Here is a 25,109-nt window from a genome sequence, read left to right on the forward strand (position 1 = left end):
TGGGCAGGGGTGATAAATAAAGGGAGAGAGACTCTGGCTCGCCACAGTGGAGTGGGTCTTTAGCTTGGCATCATTTACGAGCTACAAGGCAACTGTCACATACATTCCCCCCGACTGCATCCACCCTTTCATTAGATATTAGGCAGCACATCAAGAAATAACTTAATCTCGCTGTTAGGAGATGCCACAAACATTCCTTTTTAATGGCCTGGTTTAAATCAGCAGCAGTAATTGTCTCTCGTTTCTCTGCCCGGGGATGCTGCACGCTCTGCCGACGAGCAGGGAGACGAACTTTGATGGTTTCAGATGTCTTTAGCAGCGCGCGGTGTGGAGTAGTGAATGCAAAGCAGGAAGTCTGCAGGGAGCCTGAGGTTGAGGATGGCCCCGGTCACGCGCTTCTGTGGCGTGTCGGGACGTCGGTGGCGTCCAAGGTGAGCGCGGAGGCGAGGCGGCGGCGCTCCTCTGCGAAGGCGCTGGTCCAAGGGGCGCTGGCTGGCGAGCCCACGTGGCGCAAATAAATGAGCACCCTTCCACAAGTGATGGAGCGTTGGGCTGGTTTCTAAAAAAGAAGATAACTTTTATTTTCATGCCTATGTCTGTTTTCTTGAAAGGAAAGAAGTTTTTCGTTTGCGCGGAGGAATTCGTTACTAAGGGGCGAGAACGAGGGTGGAGGAAAAAAGATTCAGGCAGGTTTCAGAAATAGATGAAAGACTTTTTTTCTGGGGGGGGGTCTGTCTTTTAGTATTGGCATGCATTTATGTTTTAATGGCTGTTTGCATGATATCGGATTGCATTTACCTCTTTATTAACTTCTTTTCTCTGCTTTCCCAGCCCCCTGAAGAGACAGCATCCATTCGCCTTAGGGGTACTGGAGACGCTGTTGGGGTTCAGCTCCTAGCGCCCCTCTGTCCATTAGCGCTGCCGTGATTCAGCGTGATCGATCCCTTCGGTGAATCACAAAACGAATCAGATGCAATGCAGCATGAGCTCTTAATGTTTTGGATGCTGTCAAGAGTAGAAACCCGCAGTTCGAGGGATGCAAACAAAAGACTTTCAAGCTCACCTCCGCAAAAAGAACAATTTTTAGTCAAATATTTGTAATGTACTGTTGTCTTATTGAAAAATGATTTGTTTTTCCTGCAGGGCAGGTGATATTATGTTTTTTCTTCAACAGAGTCAACAAGTTTGCATGAGTTGTTTAAAAAGAGAGTTGTTCTCGGTTTTTGTGCCCATCTGCTCTGTTCCAAAGTGTGGAAAGTTGTGGGACGAGCACTGCTCAGCATTTGCACGATATGTGACACCCCCCTGACTTTCCTGTGGTTCTGGGTGCTCGGCGAGGTGCAGAGCCCTCGGGCTGTCGTGAATCTGAAAACAGGCTGTTGGTGCCGGAGCTGCAGAGGTGACACCTACAGCAAGAGCAGCACCCGCCCCCACCCGCCTACGGGCGCCGAGTCCTCGGCTTCGTGGGACGGAGCAAACCACACTGCTTCATTCCTCCACTTGTTTATTTTCTCAAACCCCTGCAGATGTGCTGGGTTTTTTTCTGTCATACGAACATAAGAACGATTACAAATGCAAAGAAGGCCTTTGTCCCATGTTGCCTGTTTGGTAGTTAGAAGCTGTTTTACTTCCTGACTGCATCTTTATTAGTATATGAGGGTGCTGCTGCCTGTAACTTCCTTACTCCTCATCCTCTTCCTACTGACCTCTCTCAGCAAAATAATTAGACCACAAATTAGTGAGAGACAGTGACAGTCCACCCATTGTTACTGGAAGCTGTGGTGAAATGGGTACATCTTGCAGTTTTTGGATGCCGAATGTACATTCAAAAATATGTTGTCCAATGTCCAGGGGACCAAAATCACAGTCAGACCATCTGTAGTCAGATATTCTGACTCAACATGAAACACCCGAATAAGAAAATCTTTCCAGTGCTAGTAGTAGTGCAGATGAGATGAGTGCAAATAATTGTGAGATTATCACGGCTCTGTGCTGGAACACAGGAATCATGGTCACATCTCAGCAGGGAACTTAAAAGTCAAACGTGCGTCTCTCCAGAATATCACCATCACAAAAAGACTGTCCCCCACTCTTCCTTCTAGGCAATATGGATAATTTTTCTGTTGGGGAAAACTGCAGTTCTCTCTCCCTTTTGTTACCGTCCAGTTCCTTAAATGCTGCAAAAAATCGTAACCCCCCTCCCCGGTCTGTGCCCGTCTTGTCAGGCTGTGTGCAGCAGGTTGAGACCGCCAGCCCTGGCGTGGATCCAGACCAGGCCCAGCCCTCCAGAGAATCGAGTTTCTCCCGCTCCCTGCCTGTCCCGGGCTCTCCGCTCAACGTGCCTCCCCCTCTCTGTCTGTGTTCTCCTCAGGCCACAGTGAACGCTCGCCCCCAGAGGATCCTGGACTCGGGGTCCCTCACCCAGTCTGCCCCCGCCAGCCCCACCAGCAAAGGTGCCCATATTCACCAGGCCGGGTAAGCCAACCTGCCCCCCCACCTCTGCAGGGGTTCGATACCTTCTCTCCAACACCAGTGCTGCTGCAGGGAGGCGAGGGGTGGTTGGAGTTACAGTGTGGCTGAATGGGACATCACACACGTGCCCAGTGAGATATGCAGAGCTGTGTGCCCGAGGCCTCGTTGTTACCCTTTGCCCCCTTCTCTCTTCGCTCTTCCCAGTGGCTCCCCGCCCATGCCCAGCACCAGCAGCTCCAGCCTGACCAACGAGGTGCCCAAGCCGCCCGCCAGGGACCTGCCACCCGCCCGGCCGCCGTACACCCCCACGCTGGGCGGCCAGGCGCCGCACTCGCACCAGTTCCCGCGCACGCGCAAGATGTTCGACAAGGGGCCGGACCAGGTATCGCCCTGCCCCCGTGCGCCCGCCCGCCCTCCCGCCGAGCGCGCGCTGCCCCTCCATTCCCCCGGGAAGCACTGTGTGAAAGCCGTGTTAGCGGTCAGATGCTGTAGCCCAGGCGTGTGTCTGCCCACTGTAGGCCAGGCGCAGTCAGCCGACAGCTGCGTTGATTGTGAGTTTGTGTCCTCTCCGGGGCCCGTTGCTGTGCTGCACTAACCCCCGGTGCTCTGTGTCTGTCTGTGCGTGTGTGTGTGTTCGTGTGTGTGTGCACGGGTTGCAGACGGCCGATGACGCCGACGAGCCGGGGGGCCACCGGAACCTCATCAGCGCCGCCCTGCAGACCGGCCTGTGCGACTGGAGCGCCAAGTACTTCGCCCAGCCCGTCATGAAGGTGGGCTGCCCTCTCCCCCCCCGCCCCCGCCCGAGTCGAGCTCGGCGCGCGCTCTGCGGGCGTGACCGATGAGCCGCGGTGCCGCAGAGCGCGGCAGCGGTAAACAACGAATTGTAATTAGAACCTATAAAGAAACCAGCTAACAGGACAGTGACGAATTAATTCAGTTACATCAGATGTTTTGCCAGCGGGAGAAAAGAAAATAATACATAAATCATATACATAACATTAATAGTTGTTTTTTTCTCCGTGCTGGAATGTAAATGGGCTCTGCACTGCACAGATCATTCTCCACCCTTCTCCTTTCGTTTCCCATCCCTACAGCTGATTCTCTCTCTCTCGCACATTGTCTCAGTTTCTCTTTCTCTGTTTTTCTTGTTTCACTCAGTTCTTTATGCCTCTGTCCCTCCTGTCTGTTTAATGCCTTTCACTCTTCTCTCCTCTTTTTCCTTTACCAGAGAGGCTCTTGTCCCTCCTTCCACACTCTCGCCTCTGTCCTTCCTGTCTACAACTTGTCCCCTGTGTTTCTCTCTGTCTCGTCCTCCTTCCTGCCATCTGCCCCCGTGTCTCTCCGGCCCCAGTCACAGGGTCATCAGTGCTCTGTCTGCGCTGCAGTCTGGGGGTTCCCCCTGCCTGTGAGTGGCCCCAGTCACAGGGTCATCAGTGCTCTGTCTGCGCTGCAGTCTGGGGGTTCCCCCTGCCTGTGAGTGGCCCCAGTCACAGGGTCATCAGTGCTCTGTCTGCGCTGGAGTCTGGGGGTTCCCCCTGCCTGTGAGTGGCCCCAGTCACAGGGTCATCAGTGCTCTGTCTGCGCTGGAGTCTGGGGGTTTCCCCTGCCTGTGAGTGGCCCCAGTCACAGGGTCATCAGTGCTCTGTCTGCGCTGCAGTCTGGGGGTTCCCCCTGCCTGTGAGTGGCCCCAGTCACAGGGTCATCAGTGCTCTGTCTGCGCTGCAGTCTGGGGGTTCCCCCTGCCTGTGAGTGGCCCCAGTCACAGGGTCATCAGTGCTCTGTCTGTGCTGCAGTCTGGGGGTTCCCCCTGCCTGTGAGTGGCCCCAGTCACAGGGTCATCAGTGCTCTGTCTGCGCTGGAGTCTGGGGGTTCCCCCTGCCTGTGAGTGGCCCCAGTCACAGGGTCATCAGTGCTCTGTCTGCGCTGGAGTCTGGGGGTTCCCCCTGCCTGTGAGTGGCCCCAGTCACAGGGTCATCAGTGCTCTGTCTGTGCTGGAGTCTGGGGGTTCCCCCTGCCTGTGAGTGGCCCCAGTCACAGGGTCATCAGTGCTCTGTCTGTGCTGGAGTCTGGGGGTTCCCCCTGCCTGTGAGTGGCGTGGTCCTTACCCCTTCTCTGGCCGCCGGCTGTTCACGGGCCACGGAGGGAGGCAGCGGACTCTGTCCAGGCCCCCCCAGTCGGCGCCACGTTTCCCTGCCATGCGGCGCTCCTGACAGGAGCTTTTCCCTGTGGATTCTGCGGTTCCCAGGTCCACACGTAGACATGGTCCCAAGACAGCAGAGTATTTTGGAATTAATTCCAAAACATGCTGCGAGGAAGGAACGGAGCGTTGGCTCGTATATACAGAACTAGAGCCCTGCGGCTGAAACGCACCGTCGCTGGAATCTCATTTCCTGCCCTGGGTCAGAGATGTACAAAATTGAAAAGCGGGAATCCGACCAAAGCTTCCAGCTACAGACCCGGCAGCCTCGGCGCGATGCACAGCTGCTCCAGAGCCGTTGCCTTTCCCTGTATCGCAGGAACGCAGGCCCCTGTGCCCGTGTGCTGGGCAGGCGGGACTCGAGAGTCATCCTGCCATCGGCCCAGCCACTGATCTTCAGCCGTCTTCCCCAGGGGCCAGGGCACTGTGGGTAACTGACCACGCTGTACTCACATGTGAGCAGTCTCAGCTTGTACAAGGGCTTTCATGCTTGCGGCGCTTTGACAAGAAATACACGGAATGTCCTCTCGTTAAATGGCGTAGCTTCCTTCGCAGGTACAGCAGAGGCCTCAGTGCGCTCAGGGCGGAAGTGCACGTGTGTCTGAGAGGCAGGAGTCATAATCGAAAACCCCTGATGGCTTCTCGCGTTTCCCTACTATGCGGGTGCTTAAATGGGCCGAAGTCTGTCTTTCAGCTGTGGTTAAACCTCATCGGCTCCAGCCAGCTGTAGCTCCTTTGTCAAAACCTTACAGGCTGACGGAGAGTCATCAGAATTCTCTGCTGTTCACTCTCTCAAATGAAGCACGGCCCCTTTACTATGCTTTTAAAATTCTTTTTTTTCCCCAACGTGGCATAAAGTGAAATTTGCATTGCTCCCTGTAGTCTGCACATCCGCTGTAATTGACGACCAGGCTGAGGCATTAATAATTTACCACTAGGCCCTGCTTCATTATCAGCTGTGACGCACTCCTAGTTGGAGTGAAATGTTAAGAGTGTTATCGCTTTGTTAATGAGTTTTAATTCATGCCGGCTGCGTCTTCCTGCTCTTCCTGGGCCCGAAGGGCTGTTCTTTGTGGCTTGGACTGGGTGTGTCCCGCCAGTGAGGTGCAGCAGCGACAGCGGAGAAGTACGGGATGATCTCTTCCCGTGTCCTGCTTGTTTTCCCGTAAATCCGACTGGATCTTAACATGACCTCTCAGAGGAGCCTCAGGGGCAGCAGCACAATCCCAGGGATTGTGATAAATAGCCTCCTTGAGTTAAATACACCTAATGGGTGAACTGTTTTTTAAAAGCTCACTTGCACTGGGGGGAAAAAAGAACAGATTTTATTTTTGGAGTCCCTCGGGTTCCTGCCAGGTTCTTTTCCTGAAGGGGTGCCAGTTGGCTTGTGTCCGTGTGTGATGCTGTGACACCGGCTGCTCTGCTTTTCTCGGTCGTCATTGTTTGCCGCCTCAAGATGCCTTCCAGATGAGCGCGCCTGGTCTGGAGGTCTTCCTCCGAGGCCCTGGCTGACATACATCTACGTGTCGGAGGGCGGCTGGTGACGCACAAAGCTGGAGATCAGCTTGTCCAGGAGTTATACCTACCTGACCTTTTTCTGTGCAGCTCTTGTCTGCGATTGGAGCTCTCGTGTCTCTCTTGACACCCAGCTGAATTTATTTTCCAGATTTTCCCTGCGTTAATTATTCAGCCTCTTCTAAACAGTTTCTCTCACTCCCATACACACAAATAAGTGCGACCCCCCCCCACCCCGCTCCCTCAGACACACACACATACTTGAATGAGGTTGCAGCAGCCAAATCACTCTGCAGCTCACCACTGGCAGCCCACTGAAGCTCAGCAGGTGTGAGCCTGGTCAGTACCTGGATGGGAGACCTCCTGGGAAAAAGGTTGCTGCTGGAAGAGGTGTTAGTGGGGCCAGTAGGGGGCGCTCACCCTGCGGTTTATGTGGGTCCTAATGCCCCAGTATAGTGCCGTCCTTTGGATGAGATATAAAACCGAGGTCCTGACTCTCTGTGGTCATTAAAAATCCCAGGGCGTTTCTCGAAAAGAGTAGGGGTGTAACCCAAGCGTCCTGGCCAAATTTCCCTTTGGGCCTTACCAATCATGGCCTCCTAATAATCCCCATCTCTGAACTGGCTTCATTACTCTGCTCTCATCCCCACTGAGAGCTGGTGTGTGGGGAGAGTACTGGTGCACTGGTGCACATCATCCAGGTGTGGCTGCACACTGGTGGTGGTGGAGAAGGATCCCCATTACCTGTAAAGTGCTTTGAGTGGAGTGTCCAGAAAAGCGCTATATAAGTGTAAGCAATTATTATTATTATTGCAAAACTATCTGCGGGTAGGTTGGAGTTAGGAAACAGCGAAGCCTACTCTTGGACCAGAAACGGATAAGTCTGGAAAGCTGTCCCAGTTGTACCTAATGAAAATGATGCAGGGGGTTTCGAAATTGGGCACCCTTTCCTGCGCCGGAGTGTTGCATCTGATCACGGGGCCTTGTACTGAAATCGGGCTGAGAGCACAGACGTCACTGCCCTCCTTGTGGGGAGCTGTCCCAGGTGCCGATGGGGCTCTGATGTGAGGGCCGCTTGTCCTTCGAGCTCGGCGATTGGCTGAGTGAGGCTGGGCCCTGGGAGCTCTGTGACCTGTTCAGGTGCTCCTGTCTCTTCCTGACTGCTGCGATGATGCAGTAACAGCTAGATCACTAACACTTGTCTCCAGGTGTGGTTTTTTTTGCTTTAATCAAGATTTAAAAAAAACAAAATAAATAATAAAATAAAATGACCACACATCTTATGAGGTTTAGGGAGATGAGTCAAAACTTCTGTCTTGCAGAAAATAAATACTTTTAACCTTTATATGAAGCAAATCAGAACATGCATAAGCAGCCATTTTCTACATTTTGTGTCCTCTCAGTAAGCGACTTTAAGGAATCAGCTTCCGTCCAAATATGCTCCTTTTTCTCCACAGTTTATGAATCATGAATTCATAAAGTAGGTCGTTCTGTATGTCTCTCTCCTGAATGTCAAAGATGAATGAGAGCAGAAGAAAAGCCGTGATGTGCATTGTGGAGGTGCAGTTTCCCTTGGTTCGCATGAAAAGCATGCAGCTGTGTGCAGATGTTATTGTTCATCTGTAGAGCACGGTGAGAGTATAAAGGCAGAGGCATTGTTAACTCTGCCGCATGACAGAGTGGCCGCGCCATTCCAGAGGCTGAAACGGATGTCATTCAATCACCCCTGTATGCTGAGATCATTCCTGAACTATGGGTCAAGGGACCAGTTTGACGATTCATTTTGTTTTGTTTTAAGCATGAGCCGCACACGATAATAGCGTGCTCTCTTGTTCTCTCTACCCCCCCCTTCCCTCCTCCCCTGTCCTGTCCTGTGCTGGCACTAGGGCAGGCCTGTGCACGGTCAAGGATTAACAGATCATATGTAGCAACATGCGGCTGCAGAGCGGTGTTTAATATTCAGGGGCAGTTGCTGCAGCCAGAGCCTGGAAATGTGTTTAATAAGGCAGCGTAGTCGAGGAGAAGGATGGCGAGAGAAGGCCCATTAGAGTCCATTACAGTAATCCCAGCATTATTACACTCGCCTTCCTCCTCGCTAATGCAGAAAGCAATCACGCCTCCCGCTCCTGCAGGACTCGGTCTGCAGTGTAACAGCCTCTCGAAAAAGCATTACTTCTTCTTAAAAGGGTTGTTGAGCTTAATGAGGCTTTACTTCGGGGTCCCGTGCCTGGTGCTGTGACGGGTGTATTTTGTTTATGCGGCAGAGAGGCGTCCGCTCCCTGCTGTCGGTCGCTGTGCCCTCGGTCTCGGGCTGAAGTGTCTGAAGTTCTCTTTCGGACGTCCACCCATTTGTGGATAAAAGCTAGAAATGAATGAGAAGCCCTGACCCGCTGCCCTGTCGTGCTGCTGCCTTGTTGCGGTCGTGGCGTGGCGTGGCGTGGCGGCTGCAGAAGGCCAGCCTGAGCCCGAGGCCGTGGTGCACTGTGCACACTTGCTGTTGCTGTGAGAAAGCTCTTCAGGATCTTAAAGGGGAACTGGAGCGCTATGTTTACATTTCAGGGGTTAGAAAGAATCAATCGGCGTGGAAGAGTGCATTTCAGATCAGAATAAAAGTAGAATGTAGACAGTAAATTGTAAAACCTCCAATTTACAAAACTTCCAGGTATGCGTGGCGCCATCTTCTGCGCTTCATAACGGGGCAACGAAACTGGTGAGGTGAAGCAGCCCTGTGACATTGTAAACAGGCTGACTTGTGAATACGTCTCTGTTAATCCAGTAGAAGTATTTCTCTCGCCTTTGAGACAGTTTTGCCAGTAAATGGAACTTTCTTGTTAACTCTGCATGCAGGTCACGTTGGAACATTTCTGCAGTGAAATATCAGCTGCTGTCCCGTACTTATCTTATCTTATCTCGTACATCACAGTACGTTAGTCTGTGTACATAAGTGCAGTACTTCACAGTGACTAGTGAGCAGGAAGGGCCACGTCACGTCACATTTCTCGCAAGCTCTCCCTCTGACCCGTGGCAAGTCCTGCCGTTTACGACAACATAGTGGCTTACAGTACTTTCACAAAGCTCATCATTTTGGGCTTAATCCGACATTTGAAAATATTTTCTGTAACTTCAGTTATTTTGTTTTGTTGCCAAGATTTAATAACCGGTCTGAGAAATTGTGACTGCAGTTCCCCTTTAAACTGCATGTGTGATCTCTTGTCATTTGAACCTTGTTTTGCCTCGCTTTGCTGTACCTTCACCTTGCAAAGAACCTACAGGAAAACTTCATGGGGGTATCCAGAGCTCTGCTGTGTGAAAATGATACAGCACAGCTCCAAGCACCAAAAAGAGCACACACAAACAGCTCAGAATCTGGCAGGATCGGCCTTTGTGCTTCAGGGCTGTTCATTAGCAGATTATCATGCAGGAGGCAGGTTTTTGTGCCATGGACACAGGGTAGATTTTTTGGCAGGGTGGGGGGGACACCAGGCCAGTCCCACCCCACAATATTTTGGTGGTGCAGATAGTAATTTGGGAAGGATGTGCAAATATACCTTCTTACACCATCTCTCCCCTCATCATAAGGACCCAGCGACTAGCCAGCTCTTGCCTGCATAATACCAGGCACGTTTTCCAGACTCCCTGCGCCTTGATCCTCATTACAGTTAAGCTGTGATTTTTATGGCTGTTTCACAACATTCAGAAGAGTCCGTGAGAACGTCTATTGATTACTACTCGCCAGGGAACACGTTCAGAGGAGTGTTTTTTTCTCCTCAAGAAGCAGACTGGTTTGTTTCTCTTTAGATGAGGCAGTAGCTTCTAACAGAAGAGTTACTTTTCTTGAAAAATACGGAAGAGCTGAGCTTGCAAATTGGGCTGTTTGCTCTGGACCAGCATCCTCATAAGGAGCAGCTAAGTCTGACCCACTGACTGCGTATGGTGTCATGAAGTATTCCGAAAGATAAAACTTGAACAAGGCTTAGTTCTTTAATTAAGCAGAACTCTAACGAGAATGTGGTGGATAACGTGAGCAGATCATTAATATCTATTGTGTTACATGGAGTGTGTTTAATGAGAGGCGCTGGAACATGCATCATCATACCAGCTGTAAATGAAATTAATTCATCATCCAGGGATGTCGGGCAAAACTAGAAAGAGAGCTGCGCTGTGATTTTGTGTGCGCTCATCTCGGTCATGATGTGTGTGACCTGGCCCACCTGTGTGGGCAACACATCCTTACCCCTCTCTCGCAGGGAGCGTGCATGAGCCTTTTTGCGTTGTAGATCTCACAGGGGCCTCGAAGGTCTTTTAAGTGGATTTTCAGGGAAATCTTGCAGTATCTTTTTCTCACAGCATGTCAGCTGCTACAGGTGATTTTAAGATCCGGTGTGATTGTGGGTCCTTTTTAAAGATTCCAAAGCCTGGTAATGAAAGAGAAATAAAACGGAAGGAAACTGAACCTGGCCGTGTGACACTGATGGGAGACAGTTCACTGAATCTCTGCCGCCAGTCTCCAGCCCTCTTGAGTCCCGCGGGCTTCTGGAGGAAAAGGAAGCTGGTGGGGGGCGTTCTTGGCTCATTTATTCATCACCTGCAGGACTCGCAAGAGTCGGTGGTGGGCGGAGTGGTGTAGTGTCATCCAGAGCAGTGATGTCATCTACCGAACTCCACCCACTGTGCAGTAAAGTCACTTCTGTGTCCTTGCACGAGCGAGGGCTCGTTTTGTCACTAGCCTCGGTCTGATCCAAGAGACGGCACATCCTGGTTCCGCCATGTGTTGAAATAGGCCTGGTCACATGGCTTGTTCGGTCTCTTGTCCCGGGTTCCCTCCGCTCTTTGTGTCAAGCAGCGCCCCCCCCCCCCCCCCCCGAAGGCGGCTTTGGGCGGATTGTGTGTGTCAAGGTCGATGCTCACGGCCTCTCTGACTCCTCCCCCCCCCCCCCCCCGCAGATCCCAGAGGAGCACGACGTGGAGAGTCAGGTCCGGAAGGAGAGAGAGTGGAGGTTTCTGAGGAACGCCCGCGTGAGGAGACAGAGCCAGCGCATCATTCAGAAGGGTGAGGCAGGAGAGGGGGGAAAGGGTATGAATGCCAGGGGTGTCTGAAAGGGGGCAGGGCAGCTGTGTGTGTGTGTGTGTGGGGGGGGGGGTGATAATAATAAACTTTATTTTATATAGCGCCTTTAAAGGTGGCTTATCAAAGCGCTTTACAGAAAGACAACAGCAAGATCAACAATAAAAAAAAATACACAAGATAAACATGCTGAGAATTTGTAGATAGTGGTACTAAATACGGTAGGAGTAGAGGGGTAAAGAACGGAACCAGTTAAGTAAAGGCTTTTCTAAAGAAGAAGGTTTTGAGTGTGGATTTGAAGGAGTTTAGAGAAGGTGACTCTCGGATATCCTTGGGGAGAGACTTCCAGAGCTTGGGGGGGCATAAGAGGGGAAGGCCCTGCCACCCATAGAATGTAGACGGGCTTGGAGGACATTTAGGAGACCAGAAGTAGAAGCACAAAGGTTGCGAGGTGGGGAGTAGGGCGATAATAGCTCAGACAGGTACTAAGGTGCCAAGCCAACACGAAACGTGACAGGAAGCCAGTGCAAGGACTCCAGGATAGGAGTTATGTGATCACTTGCACTAGACCTGGTCAGGATTCTGGCTGCTGAATTTTGGATCTAGCAGATAGGATCTAGCAGATTCTATCATATCCTTAGATTCAGACAAGTAATCTTTCCAAGCCTGATGATTTACAATTAGGCCAGAAAGACGCCACCTACGCTCACGTTTCCAGGAGACTGCCTTCATAGATCGTAGATGATGAGGCTATATTGGAGAGAAAGATAAGATGGCGAGAGGGAGAGATGGCGGGATGGAGAAGAGAGAGGCGAGGCACAGGATTGAGGAGTTGGGCTCTGAACTTTCTCCTGGGCCTCTTGAGATGCAGCTGAAGAGATGCTACAGGCTGCTTTTTGACGGCTGCTGTCTCTGAACTCAGGGTGCTGATGATCATACAGAGCACCACCACCACCCCCCACCCCAAACCTCGCATCCTCCCACTAAGCCCAAGCTCCTCTGACTGGGCACCGTGCTGGGAGCCCAGCGTGAGCTCTCCCTGAATCATTGCTCTCCATCTGCATTCAAAAGGCTCAGGCTGATTTCCTCCCAGCAGTCTTTGTGAAGCCAGCGGCCAGCACAGACAGAATGGCTCTGCTCCGGTCTCTCACACAGTCTAAAAGAGGGGTTCTGGGGAAACAGGGATTCATATGAGGAGAGTCGTTCTGCTCAGCCAGGGCTTCATGAAAGAAAGACTCATGAAAGGCAAACTGAGAAACCACTAATGAATGTGAAGGAAATGTACCTTCTCCTCCCACCCAGGTAACAAGGATTAGAAAAATCCTCTAAAGAAAGAGGCTTTCAAACTAGGGAGCACGAAAAACGTAAGGAAAATAATATTCTGTTTTTCACAGCGCTGGTTATTCCAGCAGTGTACTTCCTGGAAGTGGCTCTTGGCGTGTTTGAGTTGACTGTAGAGATTGCAGTCCCTAGATGGTGCTGTGCTTTTGAAAGATTCTTTTCAAGTCTGCTTGCTGTTGGTGAAGTGTGTGTTGAAGTCCGTTTCGTGCAAGACGGATGATCTCCAATGGGCATTTTCAAAACATGCTACCTGAGGAAAATTAGCCCCCTTCAGAAACATTTCTTTTCAACTCGGTTCATTTTCCGAATGTCATTGGGACCCTCTCTCAAAAATGAAATTATTTTTTTCTTTAACCTGGGAGTGGATAGGCAATATTTTATTAGAATTCGAACCAGGTTTTTTGCTTCAAAACTACTGTTGAGATAGGGACTAACAATAAACTCAACGATGCGGAACGTTAACTGATGATAAATATCAGAGTAAGCAGAAAACACCCACCTGACCAAACCAAGTATCTTTGGAGAATAATAACTTACAATCTCAAATACTTCAGCAAAGAAATTCAATTCTTTCTCCAGTTACACTTCTGGTTTCTAAATGACATCAGCTTTTGCTATTGTTCTGTCTGTACTGTATCTTTAGGAGGAAGAGTAATTGTTTGCATATCATTGTGCAAAAGCGCACTTTCTGAGAGCATTATCACGTTTGAGAACTGACTATCTGGCCTCAGACTTGCTCAGTCTAAACCGCTGCTGTGAGACTTCTGTTAATATTTATTCAGTGTGTGGGCTGCATTAGTCCACACATCTGCTTCTGATTACTAAACAATACCCACGACAACAAAGAAACAGTCCATCTGATATTGCTAATCCTTTTTTTAACTGTATCACAGGAAAAAAAAAGAGCAGATCTTGCACGATGCCTGAGAAAGCAGTGAGTCAGATTCTGGCAACTGAATGACCACTGAAGTGTGACGTATTGACGTTATTACCCTGGTTACTGCATTTCATTATGGCCAGTAAAACGTTTTGATGATCTGAGGATCGTTCAACCCGCATGGAGAGGATGACATTACATTTTGAATATCACCTGCTACTTGTGACTTCAGTGCTCCATACAGTTTACATTTAAGGAACCCTGCTTTATTTCTGGATATTAATCATCTTTAAATTAAGTGAAGTCCTGAAACTGCCCATTTGCCTTTTGTGTATGTGCTGTCAGTACAGCGCTAAATGAACTGCAGAAAAAACTGAATTTAAATATGTCCAACAATTATTAATACTCTTAGCTCTCCCTCAAAATGACACTTTCTGACACTTTTGGTGCTACTGGAGGGCCGGGGGTAAGGTACCAGAAATGAGTGACTGATTTGTCCACATTACAGTTCCCCCGACACCTTGTGTTGCCCTTACAGATACAGTTAAAGCAGGAGTGCAGTGAGTAACTGAAGGACATGGGGCTAGGCAGCACAGAATTAGGTCAGCTGCTGAGGCGCGCAGACAGCCGTGCTGGTGTCCAGCTGCAGTAGTAGAATAACAGCAGTCAGGTGGTAGGGGCTGCAGCTGGAGCAGGTGATTCCCGAGGAGGGGGGCGCTGCCGGGCTCGTGGTTATGGGTCGGTGCTGGTGCCGGGAATTGGGTTCTGTCAGACTGGGTTCCTCACACTGCATGCATCTCTCTCTCTCTCTCTCTCTCTCTCTCTCTCTCTCTCTCTCTCTCTCTCTCTCTCTCTCTCCCCCCCCACCGCCTCGTAGGTGTGACCCGGCTGGATGACCAGATCTTCATCAACCGGAACCCGGGGGTGCCCTCTGTGGTGAAGTTCCACCCCTTCAACCCCTGCATCGCCGTGGCGGACAAAGACAGCATCTGGTGAGGGAGGGGAGGAGAGGAGATGTTTGCACAGCGGAGCGGGGGCAGGTGGTCAAGAGCAGGAGCACGTATCTTTTCGAATACTCTCACAGTGGGTTATTCCAATGCAGTGGTGGTAGAGTTTTCCTATAGCTCTCTTCGAAGTTAACACATGGGGCACAAGCAACCCATACAGGCCTCGTTAATGGTTCCCAGCGTTAACGCGCGCAATTAGATTGTGGCTAGAAGGCGCTCTGAATGCTGGGAAGCTCCGGGCAGGCTGTGGCCTAACGAGATTAGTCTATTGTGACGCTACAATTCCAGAAGGCCTCGCGGATGGATTTTCCAGAAGGCCTCGCGCTAAGGCGGTGGAAGGACGCTCCCAGCATCCTCGGCGGGCAGTGCCTTGGCGAGAGCAGTTCTCATTCCTGTGGGGAGGTTCCTTCTCCCCCCATGCCTCACCTTTCGAGGCAGAAGCTGGTACACTTATTCTGTCAACAGGGTTTCAGTAAACTGGTATACAACTATCCCAACATCACCTGGGCGGCTCAGGTGCGAGCAGGCAGCCAGGAAAGCTGATACTCGGCGTCTGTGATCCTCTCTCCCGCGCTTGGAGAGCTGCAGCCCCGCAGGCGTCGTGGGCAACCTGACATCCGCAGCTGAAGACGCGGTGCTAGTTTAAGCCGGTCAGGTCATCATTGAGAACTCACCTAAGATGGGGCCTGGCCTCCCTGCTGCCCTGCTGTCAGTGTCCTAGCTTTACTTTTTCATAATCCCCCAGAAAGGTGAAAAATGCCCCCTTTTTAAGTGGTTAATTGTTCGGTTAATTAATCAGACTGGCAAACGAATGAGCACCTAGAGCAGGTGCCTTTAACCTTGAGAGCTTAGTCTTTGAATCGAAGGAACAGTCAGAGGGTGGGGGCAGTGTTGAAGTGGAACTCCCCAAAACCTCAGTGCTCACTCTGGTTCCCTCCCCTCAGTTTCTGGGACTGGGAGAAGGGAGAGAAGCTGGACTACTTCTACAACGGGAATCCTCGCTACACACGCATCACGGCTGTGGAATACTTGAATGGACATGACTGCTCTCTGCTTCTCACTGCCACAGGTAAAGCACTCACAGAGAGGCAGAAGAGAGTGGAGCTGATAGATCACAGATGAGAAATGGAAGGCCAAGATTGGCCCAGTGACCTTTCACCCTGTGGCGAAGGGCTGTATCAACAGGTCACCTGCAGTACTATTAACATCTACTTCTGCAGACATTCAAGGGATTTTGTTCTACATCGATATGTGAAGTGAAAGTGAAATTTGTCTTTTTTTTGTGGAGGAAAAGACATTTACAGAACAGAGTCAGTGTTAAAATAGCCAGACACCCAGAGCTGAAGAGTGTGAATGAGCAGACAGAGTGCTTTCAGACATGGGAGAGGAGATTGACAGCAAGGCCTTGTCTTGGTGAAGATGCAAACATAGACAAGGCTTCAGTTGACCACTAAAGCTGCCTGTTGAGGAGTTATCTTACCTTCACAAGTCAGCTGCTCTCTGACTCTGGGTTTTGTGCTGCTCTGCTGTACCAGCTGCAATCTGTTTCCTGTGCATTGTCGCACACCCTGTGAATCAGACCCTGATTCAGCCCCAGAGCCTGCCTTTGAGCAGAGATTTCTCGCTATTTGAAAACGGCACAAGGCCTATACGATTCCCAAGAGCAAGGGGTGCCTGGAGCTCATTAGCGTATTTGTGCTGAACCCATGAAAGACAAGTGCGGAGTGGTGAGTCGCCCACTGGAGCTGGAAAAAGGCACAGCCAGGTTGCAGAGCAGCTCAGCAGTCAGCAGGGCCGGCGGAGTCGGTGTGGGGCCTACAGTTGCTCTCGGACAGGTGGGCATGTAGGGAGCTGAAAGAAGTCGTCTCCCTAGTGCGCTGTCCTGTACCCACTCCCTCCCTCTGCCTTCAGACGATGGGGCGCTCCGGATCTGGAAGAATTTCGCTGACCTGGAGAGGAACCCGGAGATGGTGACGGCGTGGCAGGGCCTGTCCGACATGCTGCCCACCACACGAGGTCAGCCCCCACCCCTCACCCCCGCATTTCTCTGACCCTGGCCATTTCCTTGTCCCTGCCCCCTGCCTTCCCAGCCAATAACCGCCATCCCTTCTCTGGCTTGCAGGGAATCCTTCCCAGTCCTATTCACCTCGTTCTGCTCTCCAACCACCTCAATCCCTGCTTCAGAATCAAACTTTCAGATTTCTGGTAGACTGAAGTAAAACACAATCATGCTTCATTTAAGTTGCTTATTTTTTCACAAGCATTCTTGGTATACATTTCCAATTCTGGGCATTAAACCTATGAATGCCTGCTAGACATCTGATGATTTATGTAATCTTCCCCATGCCTGAAAGTGAAGAGAACTGAATAACTTTTTTTAGTCCATTTTTTTAACCAGTGAAAGAAGAGCAAAAATTGCACAGGTGTGTCAGTCCTGGTGAGGATGCTTTCATTTCTCTTTTTGTTTTATTTGGGGCTTTTTTGAAGCTGCGTCCTCCAATGTGTAACGAGATCTTCCAAGGAGTGTGCTGTAATTTGAGATTGCAGGGAACATTTGCAAAGGCTTAACGTGTAACTGCTTAGCATTAAACATTCGTGAAATGATAGCAGAGAAATGTTTAATATATTTCAGGGGATGACTTAGATTGTAGAAACAAAAAGAGAAAATCTTGCCATATGTCTCATTAAAGTGAAGCAGAAGAGCTGACACTACTTAAAGAATCAAAATGCATGACAAATTGGGGGGAAAAATGGCTGCTATTGTGCTGAAGCTGATGAAGCGATGCACGTGCCCCAGCTACAGCAAGCCCCTCCGGCACCACCACCTCCTGCTCCCCACAGCAGAGTTCGGGTGTCGGGGTGCAGAGATCTGCGCAGTCCCCTCTCTCTGCTCCCCTGGGTGCCTGGAACCAGACAGTGACAGGCGACAGAGAGCTGGGGGAAGAGGAGGTGGAAGGCAGATTGAAAACAACAGACATCTGAGGGATGTCATTAGGAGAATAACTCTGGTAATTAAAGCCAAAAGACGAATGTGCATTTGTAAATGAAGGAGCTGTTACGACGGGCTCCCCATGAAATTGAATAATGTAACAAACGAGTATTTTAAAGTCAGGCTCTGCTGGCAGCCAGCACAAACGAGGATTGACACGTTTTAAGCTGTGTAGGATGTATTTTTTATCTCGCACGTAGTTGGTGCATGCCTTTCAACACAGACTCCTATCCTCTGCGCCAAGTTGGGCTGAAGTTCTTCAGTCCGGTTATGGTGTTCATAATCTATGTCTTGTGTTAAGGCTTCAGGGGAGCTATCAAGAGAGCCCATGGCGTTGGGCGTTCCGTTTAAAAATGAAGAGCTGGGGCGGCCGTCGAGACAGGGCTAAGAAAGCTGGAGCAGAAATGAATACAGGCTCTCGGCTTTACAGATCTCTGCCCACCTCAGGGGGCTGTGCCGTAATGAGCTTATTCTCCCAATCCAGTTGCCCCCTCTCGTTCCAAAATCGGCAGCATCTCACACCCGAGAAACCGTGTTTGGAAAGTAAGCCAGAATACTAGGTCAGTGTGTCCGAGGTGCCACCCTTGAGAGAAGGACCGTCAGTGGCAGGCTGCTGGGAAAGGCTGAAAGCGTGTGGTAGTTAGGGGGGCTTGGGGGGAGTGCAGCAGCGGGGGGACGGTCCCAGGGCTGGAGAACTGGTGACACCCGTGCGAAGATTCAGACCCTTCCTGCAGCTCCCTGGGAGTCCGGATGAACCCCGCGCCCCCAGCTCTACCTCTCCCCCTCCAGCCTTGACAGCTCGTGTTTGAGAGTTTGGGAGCATTAACACAGTCTGCCACCTAACCACCGATGGGTGTGTTGTGTTCAGGCCACTTGCATCCCTGTGGTGTCTCTGTGTCTCCCTCGTCACTCAGCCCCTCCGAGAGTGAGGACTGTCCTTTAACAGCAAGCCTGGTGTTTCCTGTGGCAAGCGCATTGTCTGGTCCTACATGCTGATTATTTACCTTTTGTTAAGCCTTTATTTTGTCTCCTGTGCTTTTCCTTTGTTGGTGCTTTTTTCTTTTCTTCCTCCGAAAGAGCAGTGCAGCCTTGTGGCAGTAGGGTGTAGCCTTTTCTAATTCTCATTGATTTGTTTTTTGCTGAGGCCCACAGCCTTGAATTTGCAGAGTTCTGCTGTTTCAGTATTTTAGACACCCCAGACACCTCAGTGTTAGCAGAAGGAGAAGGTAGACAGCTCAGCTCAGCTGCTGTGTTGACTGCAGACCAGCGCTGTAAATGTTTGCTGTGGGTAAGGTTGGGGTCAAAGGTCAGAGCCCTGCCAGCTATGCCAGTGGTGGTGTCTGGGTTTGGAAAGAAGATAAGGTCAATGGAAGGGCTAGTGCCAGGCTAGGGCTGGGGTTGGCTCGAGGGGTTGAGGCTGTAGAGAGGTGCAGTCGTGTGGGTTGGCCCTGGAGAAGCCAGCTCGTGCTGCACTGCTCTTTCTGCTCCTGGAAAGGCCTTGCTCAGAGCGGTGCTCGCTAACAGAGGTGCTGCCCAGTGGCAGTGGAGTCTCTGGCGGCCGCGCTGGGCCCCACGCTAATCCGCTGAACCCGCTGTCTGCTCCTCCCCTCGCAGGTCTGGCCAGAAGGGTTTCAATCTATCTTGACAGGAGTAAGCAGGGAGGTGAGTGGTTCCATCTTTCACTCTTACTGTCGCCCTGTCCCCCTGCCTGTTCCTCCCTCTGCCTGTCTCCAGCAACACTAATACCAAAAAACTGGGCCCTCCTGAGTTTTGACGTGAACAGGATCTCCCTGTTGGCAGTCCTTCTTTGCCCCATAATCCTCCTCTCCTTCCCTTCCTCCCATGGTCCTGAAGCCGGCTTCACTGCCGGAGCAGATCAGGTATCGGCTCGGATGTCTCACTTCCTTTTTTCAGGGTTCAAAGAGGCGCTGTCTCTGCTTTCACCTTTTTGTTTTTGGTGCCTGGGTTTACAGAAGGAGTTTGTGGGGTCACAGCACTGCGCTCCTGATGGCACTACGGCTTAATCAGCATCACTCAGTGAAAGTCTTATCAAGCGAAGCAGCGAGCGTTTTCTTGTGTGTGAGCAGGAGAGGAGGCGGGATGTTTGATCGCGTGTAGGAATCCAGCATTTAATCTCACTGGTCAGATTTGCGCTGAGTTCTTTATATAAGTTATTAGTTTTCAATTTCAATTAAGTTTTTAGTTTTCAGTTATTAGATTCAGTTTCTGATTAAATGGTCTGACATGTGGACAGAGCTTGCCTTCCTCCTTCTCTCTGAATTTGGACCTCTGAGAGAATTTTGTGCCCTGAAGCAGGGTTGATTGGCCACAAAATAATCACTATTATAATAATGATGATGATGCGAAATGCAGATTCTGGTCCAGGAGTGTGATAGAGGGCATCAAAGTCCAAGAGTAGCATCACAAAGTCTGAGACAGCTATTGCCGTGCCAGGCTCGTGTGGCCAAATGAGACTTACAGTATACCTGCCTTCTGCCGTCTGCAAAGGAGAAAGTGAGGTGAATCGCTAACATCAGTTCTTTAATTCTCTCGTTATAGTTACATCAGGAATCTGTAGCCCTGGTACTACAGCCCTGGCACAAATCCAGTTAGTTCTTGATATCATTGACAATGATAAGAGTATTGATGAATTAAGCAAGAGATCTGTTCAGTGGAGAGAACTCAGGCATTCAGGGGTGAAGAGTACTTCCATTTTGGATCCTAATGATCTCTAAATTGCTTAATGGCACAACTCACCTCCTTAATTGATTACAGTTGAAGTCCAGATCTGAAAGATTAGAGACTGGAGACCTGAGTTGTTATAAACTCTGGGGGCAGCTTTGCTTCACTGTATTGTGGTGCAAGTTTGATGGGGTCACCTGGTCACCTGCTGCTGATAAACATAGGTGTGTTTGAAAGGAGACTGGGGGTGTCAGATGTCATGTCCAACACGCCCTCTAGCTAAACAAAACAGTTCTGTGCACACAGGTTTAGCCTGCACCTCATTAATATGCTCTGCTGTGTTTGTTAATTTTTATCTTTTGATTTAATTATTTTTTTCAAAACTGGTTGTTTGCTGGCACGTCGGGGAAAAATAGGACAGCTCTGGCCTGTTTCTAAGTCAGACTGTCCTGCTCTAGTTAGCATGTAATAAAAATGGGGCTGGAAACTAGTTTCATGAGGGTAATGCCACTGCTGTGAGGTCTTGTGTTCAGAACAGTCAGCAGGTCCGACTGGACCGGAGAAACCCAGGCACACAGCCCTGCAAATACTTTATAGGTATGGATTGAGGATCATCTAAAGAATAGGGTAAGGACCGGATAAAACTGTTTCTTAAAAAAGATCCAGTGGACATAGCCAGAAATTATTTTTCCGTCTCCAAGTTCAGAGCTGGGCTGCTGAGCTTGTGGTTGTATTCAGAATGGTCTTCCCACCAGGTTCGTTAATGGGACTGGATCACTGGGTAGCTCCTAAGACTAGTCCAGGGCCCGACACCATGTGGGACTGCATGGTGATGGGGTGGCAGCCCATCCTGTCAGTTACCACTGAGTACGTGGTGACATGACCGACAGTCCCATATGGAGTAACTGGATCGAAAGGGAGTGAGATTAAGAGTTTTTTACTGAATTGTTGATTACCAAGAGCGATGTAGGAAGGAGCGTTTTTTATTCAGAGCTTGGTGGCCTGAAAAGATGTGGTTTGCAGTAGAAGCTGCCTCCAGTCCACATTTGTAGGGGCCATGTCTGCTGAGGCGTGGAGCACAGGATCGGACTGCTGTCTGCAAGAGCATGTGCGTCTCTCTCTGCAGTCCGCGCTTCGGGAGTGGTGCTGGAATCATGTCTCTTTCTTCTTGCCCGTTATTCTCCACAAAGATGTACCTCACTAAATGCCAGATCTGAAAAGTGCTAAGTGCTTTTGCTTGACGGTGTCCCGGAGCTCAGTCTCACCCAGTGACAGCACCACATCTGGGTCACTGGTCACACAGCAGCTCAAAAAGTGTCAGTGTTTCTTTGGCAGACTCTGTGTCCTCTCCTCTCTGGACAGTGTTCATGTGATCCTTGCTGTCAGAGGGCCAGTGGGCACTTAGAGTACTGTGTCCTATCCTGTCGTGCACTGGATGTCCCAGAGGTCAAACTGGGTGGAAACGTGGACAGGTGTTCTGACATTATCCATTTTGTTCTGTTGATGTGAAGCAAGATGAATTCGAGAAAAAATCTCAAAATATAGAATTACATCCTGAAAGAAAAAAGCTTCGTCTGCAATCCAGCCGATTCGTTAAAGGTAATAACCCAGCCGAGAGCTCTCCTTGTCCAGTCGGGACACAGTGACATCAGAGCACAGGCTGCAATCGTTGCAATTCCAAGAAAGGGAATACATGCCTAATTATTAATGGGGGAAGAATGGGCAGCGTTTCCATCGTGCAGTCTTCTCCGAGCCCCTCTGCAGGCTGGCCCCTGAGGTGTGAGCTCTGCCGGAAGTAGTTTGTTTTGTGAAAAGACAGCTTGTTCGACCAGAAGAACATACAGCGCGTGTTGGTGAAACCTACACAACCCTGTCAGTGCCAGCCAATCCTAGATGAACAGATTTCAAAACAAGCGTGAGATGAAGCTGGGCGACATGGCCTGCCTTTTCATTGAGCTCGTGGAGGGGAGAGCGCATCGTGTGTGAGTGGCGCAGAGCACATCGAGACGTGTACATACAGGGAGGTATTCCCTGTGTGTCCCAGTTCTCATCTGCTGTGTTTTTAGAGCCTCTCCGGATATATTACTAGAAGCCTTTAAACAATACCAGAAGACTCTTAAGCGTGCAGTAATGCGTGGCAGGGAGGCAAAGCAGGTTTCGTCGTCTGCCTGCGGAGGCAGGAAGTCCCACGGCTGGCTCTCGACTCCTGGAGCGACTGCGCTTCTGTGTAATTGGTGGCCAGGTGCTCGCGGGCATTCACCTGCTTCGCTGGCACCATGAGTCGAAGCCCGAGGAGCGGGGGAGCGATCTCGTCTCCCTTCTCTTTCATCTTTTTGTTCTCAGTCTGTCCCTTCCTCTCATTGCCTTTTCACCCCTTTGGATCCGCCGCTTTTCTTCTTTATAGTTTTTTTTTCCGGTGCGTCTTTTTCCCTCTCCGGCTGTTTATCTGGGATTCGTACGGAGATGCGATGCGGGTAAGCATTGATTTCCGCGTGGGCTCGGCTGAGAGCTCCGTCGCTCCCCTGGAGGGGGCGGGGGGGTGTTCTGGAGGAAGGAGCAGGAGCAGGGAGGGAGCGAAGGTGTACCTGGCCTTGGCGCAGGAGGGCAAACCTGGGCACCAGTGGCGACCTCCTGTGATGTGCAGAGAAAAGGACTGAGCCGTGCCGTGACTCAGGCTGAGCCGAGGTGGAGGTGGGGGCAAGGGTCTGGTACTTGATTGCGTGGCGTTGAAGCGGCTGGCTTGCGACACACACAAGCGCTCGGGGCCCCGGAGAGCCTCCGTGTTTCTGCCGCAGTCTTGCTCCGGAGCAGTCTTGCTCCCCGTCCTGACGGCCGCTGTCTTCGAGCTCTCCCTGCGAGCAGCCGGGGGAGAACGTGCCAGCGAGCTTGTGAGAAACTTGTGTCAAACAATTTGGCTTCTTTCGGTGCTTTTTACTTGGGAACCGCAGCGATTTGCAATTTCTGCGTTCCCATTCCTGTCCGATCCTAATTTTATTAGAAGAAGCTTTGGATCTGTGAAATGAACAGAGTAAGACAAATGTTGCTTTTTCTAAATCTGTTGCCCTGACACTTTATGGAGGCTGCAAACGCTGGAATCTCCCAATGGGTTTTTGCATAGAGGAAAACAGCACCACTCATTATTTCTCATTATTTCAAGATGTGCTTTCTTTTAGAGAGGAGATGGATAGCAATTCCTTCTTTGAGCAAACACTACCATGAAAGTGGAAGAAGGGATGAGGCCATTTGACCGATTTTGCCCATCTAGTAGTTAGTATTCAGTCTTTTCTCTTCATGGCTTTGTCTCAAAAGTTTCTTAGGTATTTTTACAGATCAGCCTTTTGAATTGATCTGCCACATGTCACGTGCTCCTCTGTCAAACAGTGCCATGGACAGGGATCAGTAAAAAGTGCAAGCAGAATGCACCCATTACAGACTGTCTTAGGCCTACAGCAGTCCTGTCTTGGGATGGAATTATGTTTCTCTCCTTATTCAGCAGTTACAAATAAGCACTTAATTTTAAGGTTCTCTAAAAAAAAACCACAGCAAAACTTTTCTCCCAACCTTTGCATGTTAATCCAGCGTCTGAAAAACTGGGTTAATTTGACACTGAACGGCTTTAACGTTCTATTTAAAACTTTCAGACGGAATGTTCCTAGGAGCTGATGACTGGAATTGGGAATCCCTCATGATCTGCATTTCCATTAATAAAAGAGAGAAATAAAAGTTAGATTACAAATGAGAATTGAACATCAGAAGGCTGTGCCGCAGTAGAGCAGTCTAAAGCTTTGATCCATGGTTTTGTAAAATACAGTACACCTCGCCCTTTCCGTTCCGGGTTCTGTCTTTCTGTAGCAGCAGCTCTCGCGTCATAGCGTCTCCGAAGCTGCCTTTCAAAACGTTACATTAAAGCCCTGTGAGTCTAAAACCCTTCTGATCATTTCTTTATTGATTTTGGCTAAGCGCAATACAAAAAGTGTGCTGTGAGCTCCTGTTCCTGGGTCTGGGCAAACAGTGCCAACTGTTGCGATAATAATGGAGAGAAAGTCCAGGAGACTAAGACTGGAACCTTTCTCCTCACTCAGGCTGGGGGCTCCGTCTCTGGTGTGTGTGACTGTAAACTCAAGCCACAAGACACTCCTCTCCTGTCCAGTTACCAGATCCGGCTCTTTGAGCTGAACTCTGCAGCTGGTTATGGCGAACCCAGGTGCCCACTGATGTGCAGGAATGTTGCATGGGTTCTGCAGCTGCAGGGTTTGGTCTGTGTGAAGGTTGCTAGTTTTAATAAGACTGCAGATGACTACAGAACAAAGGGAGGCTTTGCCTGGGGCTCTGCAGAGCTTCTGAACTGCATTTGCTCCCATTCAGAACATGGCTCTGTGAGCCGGGGCCACTTGCTTTGTGAATGATCCGCCTCCTCTGTTTTATCCGCTGGAGTAGGGAGCTGTAAAAGATGTCTGCCGCTCGGAAACCAAGTATGGCTTTAGGTTAAATTGTCGACATGGTGCTGCCCTCACGGCGCGCGCTTCATAGAGTGCCTGACCCGTTCACTGGCTCGGTTCTGAGCCAGTCCGCTCGACTACTGAGCGTCAGCCCACTGCCCAGCTGATGCTCCCTGTGGGTTTAGGAAACACCGCTGATTGCCGTGCTCTGTCAGGCGCACTCGTTTCATGCTCTTTCTGGCCATCCGCTGTTCTTGCCTCACTCTTATGGATCTGGGGTCTGCCAGCAGCATCTCAGCGTCACTTGCACCTGAGCCTGAAAAGACTGCCAGCTGTTAGTAGTGATTCCTGTCCTTTATCCCAGGGGTGGGAGGCACATGCTCGCTTTGTGTCAAAATGGAGCTCAACGGATCTCCGAATCATCTGCGTAAAACCCAACTCTAAAAGAACCCATTGTCCCCTCTGGTGGAATGACTGTGCACTGCTGCACAACCAGGTTGTATTGCATGTCATTCGGTGTAGTTC

The 25,109-nt window shown here is 50.4% G+C and overlaps 1 protein-coding gene across 4 annotated transcripts in view; it reads left to right on the forward strand.

Annotated features, from left to right (window-relative positions):
* The window catches only part of rptor (regulatory associated protein of MTOR, complex 1), a 143,842-nt gene that overhangs the window by 109,899 nt on the left and 8,834 nt on the right, over positions 1-25,109 (forward strand). For 2 of the 4 annotated variants that reach the window (XM_069194603.1, XM_069194604.1), the window contains exons 23-30: positions 2,372-2,475; positions 2,677-2,854; positions 3,132-3,242; positions 11,129-11,234; positions 14,345-14,459; positions 15,419-15,543; positions 16,386-16,490; positions 19,078-19,125. In XM_069194603.1, coding sequence (XP_069050704.1) covers positions 2,372-2,475; positions 2,677-2,854; positions 3,132-3,242; positions 11,129-11,234; positions 14,345-14,459; positions 15,419-15,543; positions 16,386-16,490; positions 19,078-19,125 — 892 coding nt within the window. The remainder of the gene's footprint in view (positions 1-2,371; positions 2,476-2,676; positions 2,855-3,131; positions 3,243-11,128; positions 11,235-14,344; positions 14,460-15,418; positions 15,544-16,385; positions 16,491-19,077; positions 19,126-25,109) is intronic. The other 2 variants (XM_069194605.1, XM_069194606.1) reach the window with 2 other exon arrangements.

The sequence above is a fragment of the Lepisosteus oculatus genome, chromosome 9 (genome assembly GCF_040954835.1).
Source record: "Lepisosteus oculatus isolate fLepOcu1 chromosome 9, fLepOcu1.hap2, whole genome shotgun sequence".
Classification (NCBI taxonomy): Eukaryota; Metazoa; Chordata; class Actinopteri; order Semionotiformes; family Lepisosteidae; genus Lepisosteus; species Lepisosteus oculatus.